The sequence below is a fragment of the Numenius arquata genome, chromosome W (assembly GCF_964106895.1).
Source record: "Numenius arquata chromosome W, bNumArq3.hap1.1, whole genome shotgun sequence".
Taxonomy (NCBI): Eukaryota; Metazoa; Chordata; class Aves; order Charadriiformes; family Scolopacidae; genus Numenius; species Numenius arquata.
This window is the reverse complement of record NC_133615.1, coordinates 2,395,128-2,399,299: the sequence shown is the minus strand read 5'-3', so window position 1 is coordinate 2,399,299 and position 4,172 is coordinate 2,395,128. Positions and strand designations below refer to the sequence as shown.

At 43.5% G+C, this 4,172-nt stretch overlaps 1 protein-coding gene across 1 annotated transcript; it reads left to right on the top strand.

Moving 5' to 3' along the window:
* The first annotated feature begins 408 nt into the window (after positions 1-408).
* LOC141476690 (zinc phosphodiesterase ELAC protein 1-like) lies at positions 409-3,716 on the top strand. Its single transcript, XM_074165498.1, has 3 exons — positions 409-565; positions 1,717-2,184; positions 2,788-3,716. The coding sequence occupies exons 1-3, from the start codon at positions 409-411 to the stop codon at positions 3,249-3,251; spliced, it is 1,089 nt and encodes a 362-aa protein (XP_074021599.1). The 3' UTR covers positions 3,252-3,716.
* Positions 3,717-4,172: the final 456 nt, after the last annotated feature.

Genomic DNA, 4,172 nt, shown 5'->3' with positions numbered 1-4,172 from the left:
TCGGTGTTAGTCATGCTGAAAAGGCCGCGAGAGGAAAAAGAAAATTTGAAGTTTAAATAAAGCGAAGAAGAAAGAAAGAGTAGTGGGTTTAAAGATTAGAGCGTTTCCAGCTGGATGGGGCTGTTTCTTTAGGTAATGAACAAGGGTTTTATGTTTGGGCTGCCTGTTTGCAACCTTCCGTTGATCATAGAAAAGAAACCTCCTGCTTGCAAATAGTGTCTTGTCTGAAAATCATATCCTACTCCAGGGAGGTTTTACTTCTGTTTTTTAAGGGAAGGGGAATTTGATCCTCACAAAGTACATAGTATGCCTTGAGGGAAAGCAAAAATGTTTCTCTCCCAGCATAAATACCGACGTTCAGCAGCTCAAAATGTCTTTTTTTGCAGGTGACGTACCGACATACTCAAAATGTCGATGGATATAACTTTCCTCGGCACGGGCTCAGCGTATCCCTCTCCAACAAGAGGAGCGTCGGCAGTCGTGCTTCGCCGGGAAGGAGAGTGCTGGCTCTTCGACTGCGGAGAGGGAACTCAAACCCAGTTCATGAAGAGCCACCTCCGAGCAGGTTTGTGCTGTTGGGAGGTGGTGTGATGAGGGGAGGGGAAGAGTTTCGCGAGATCTAAACAAAATACTTCGTCCTCGTGCTCAGGGGATTTGAATACTTACTAAAAACACGCACGAGCATCTGAAGGTGCTGCCTCTGGGTGGGAGTTGCTGAACCTGCTGTGCAATAATCCTCGATTGCCCTTCGGTGAGGAACAGCGTTCGGGAACCACACTCTCCTCGATTTAATTTCTTGGGCTTTGTGATTTCAAACGTGGACCGCAGACCGGCTTTAAGCTGGCACGGTTTGTATGTGTCTGAAGGCAGCTCTAGACAATACCTGCCGCGAATCTTCTGTCAATAAATATTGTGCTTTTGTTTTCAAGGAAAGTTGCGTGTATTCATGGTAACTTCCGCATTTTGGGAAATAAAGTGGAAACCAGAGTTACCTTCGGTTGCTGTGCTTTTGCAGCCTGTAGTGGCAAGAGCGGACTTGGGACTCTCAAGTTTTCAAGCTCAAATGATCAATTTTAAACAGAAAACCAAGCTCCTCCTCCAAAATCTGAAGCTATCAGGGGATTTAGTGACAAAGACTAATTTTTACTACGTTTACCGATTTTTACTAAATTGCTCTTAAATCAAAACAAAAGAGATTCTGCCCTTCCTATTGCCCGTTCCTAACAGATGCTGGAGAAAAAGCCTTATCGTGAGGAAGCAGGAACTCAGCTGGCAGAGGAGACTGAGGCAGCCTGATCAAAGTACACGTGTCTGCAATGAGAGAAAATTCTAGGCTTTTTTTTTATTTTTTTTGATCTAACAAGGGCAGGGCTCGGTGCCAGGGAGCTGGAGTGAGACAAACTGAGACACGGAACGAAGCCCAAATCCTGAAGTGCACGTTTTGCTTAGAAACGACTAAAACTTTTGTCTGGGCAGTTCTTTTCTTGACAAATCAAGCGAAAATAAAACTTGGGTGGACTCTTATCGCTACTGTGGCAAAAAAAAAATACTTTGTGGTTTGGAATTTATTGCTTAAAATCTGGTTTTATTTTAATTTTCCTCCTTCCTTATTTCCTACTTCTTGCCAAAAAGGGATTATTTCTGAGTTGTTACGGTGTTCATTTATTTTTCCTGTCTTTTCCTGGTTTGTTTTTCTTTTCCTGTTCTAATCAATAGGCAGAATTACCAAGATTTTCATAACTCATCTTCACGGGGATCACTTTTTTGGTCTTCCTGGCCTGCTGTGTACAATTTCCCTCCAAAGCAGCCCTGACCCCAACAAACCGCCCGTTGATATTTACGGACCATTAGGACTCCGAAACTTCATCTGGAGGAGTATGGAGCTCTCCCACTCGCAACTTCTCTTTCCCTACACTGTTCATGAACTGGTTCCTACACCGGACCAGTGCCCCGCGGAAGAATTTAAGGAGTTTTCTTACTTGGATGGAGGTGAGGTGCCTCCCCAGGGAGCACAAGGGAGAATCCTCCACCTGGATCCCGTGGAAAACTCCTACTTGCTCGTTGAGGACGAGCAGCTGGTTCTGAAAGCCTTTCGCCTTTTTCACCGCATTCCTTCCTTCGGCTTCGTGCTGGAAGAGAAGCCCCGGACCGGTAAACTCAACGTACAGAAGCTGAAAGACCTCGGTAACTACTTCGACTTATTTTTCTTCTTTTTAATATTTTTTAATGCCTAAATATATGTGTACAAGCCGGGTAGTGACTCTGATTTTCAGCAAATGTAACAAAATGGCGTTCACAGGCAATTGAAATCTTTTTATGACCTGGGGGTTCTAGCAAATTAGAGCTGCCGTATCTCTCCGTAAATCCATTTTAATTCAATTTTCTCTTTTCTGTTGAAGACATTTTAATACTTCATACCAGCGCAGCAGTCTGAATTGGTGTGTAATGCTTCTGCCAATTAATATTGGAGGCCGTTCTCGTACTGGGAAGAGCAAACAAGTTCCGCTGTTAACGATTAAAAAGCACAACGTGGCTTTCAGGGAAACACACAGCCGGCGTATTTGCATGACTTTATTGACTTTAATATGAAGAACGTAGCTTTTCTTCAAACACACTTCCTGCTGATGTTACAGGCTCTTTGTTTGTAAGAAGTATCTGAAATATCAACTGCTATTTATGCTGAGGTTGTATTTTTTCAGTGAGACAGCTCTATTTATAGTGTTATCTCTTCTTAAGTGATACCGTAATATCGTAACACTTAAGGACTCTTTTGCCTTGATTTACCAGGAGTTCAACCAGGTCCTTTATATGGGAAACTGAAGAATGGAACAACAATCGTTCTAGAGAACGGAGTAACGATTTCTCCTTCAGATGTCTTAGAAGACCCTATTCCTGGAAGAAAAATTTGCATTTTGGGGGATTGTTCGGGGGTGGTTGGAGACGCGGCCCTGAAGCTTTGCCGTGAAGCCGATGTACTGATACACGAAGCCACGCTGGACGATACCCAAGAGGAAAAGGCCAGAGAGCATGGCCATAGCACTCCAAAAATGGCATCGGATTTTGCTAAATCGTGTCAAGTGAAGAAACTGGTTTTGACTCACTTCAGCCAGCGGTATAAACCAGCTGCGCAGAGAGGGGAGGGAGATGCGGACGTCACCGAGCTGAAGAGACAGGCAGAGTCGGTGTTAGATGGTCAAGAAGTAACACTTGCTGAGGATTTTCTGACCATAGAAGTTCCAATGAAAAAGTAAAAATAGTGTTAGCGAGCTCCATCTGGAGACGTAAAGGAGGAAGGCGTTGGATAGCGCTTAAAAATAATGGTAGGGTTTCCAGTATCCAAATTAATTCTCTTTGGAATGCAGAGAACCATTGCAAACCGAAGAAGGTACCGGATACATTCAGCAAGAAAAAAAGATGCTAGAACATCTGGAACTCGGAATAAATGCGTAAGGGATGGTTTCAGACACCTCAGCTCCCCAGAAACCAACCGCGTGGGCTGGCGGAAGCCTTCACAGCCCAGGGTTTTTCCTTGGACCACGGATTCCTGGAGCAGAGCAGAGATTCCTAGATCATGGGATTTTGTGTTCTTTGTGTTTTGTGTTCTGCACCGGAATTTAAGGTATCTCGCCTTCGAATAACAGTATTTTGTAATTGTTATCTGATTGCTACGTAAGAGGACTATTACCCTCAAACTAATAAAGTATTTACACCTCCGGCAAGTGTTTGTAGCTGGGGGCGTTGCTCTGCTCGGCTTGAGGAGCTCTTACAACTCTCCCTTTGCATGTGAAGTTTTCTCCTAAATAAGTAATAGTTTAAAAAGTCAATCACTCTGAACAATTTGATTCATTTAAAGCTCCGAAGGGTGACCTATCCCCTGCATCAGTGAAGTTTTGGAAGTACATTCTGGAGGTCTTTAGGCAGGTGACAAGTAGCCTTTCCCAAAGAGTTCCTCCAAGTGCGTTTTCAAAGACCAAATTATCCTGCTAAAAGAATATTTCTCTTTGTATAAATACTCCTACAGGAGGAATTTCACCTGTTTTCTGCAATGTCTTTATTCTTTCAGATCAGGGATATGCAGACCAACTTTATCTCCTTTTCTTGCCACCTCAAAAGGAACCAGAAGTTAGAGTTTCCCAAATTTTAGCTCAGTTTTCTCGTCAGAAGTAAAAACC

Coding starts and splice junctions, on each gene's coding strand:
- LOC141476690 (XM_074165498.1), top strand. CDS start 409: ATGTCGATGGATATAACTTTCCTCGGCACGGGCTCAGCGTATCCCTCT. Junction 566..1,716: donor GAAGAGCCACCTCCGAGCAG/GTTTGTGCTGTT, acceptor TCTAATCAATAG/GCAGAATTACCAAGATTTTC. Junction 2,185..2,787: donor ACAGAAGCTGAAAGACCTCG/GTAACTACTTCG, acceptor TTGATTTACCAG/GAGTTCAACCAGGTCCTTTA.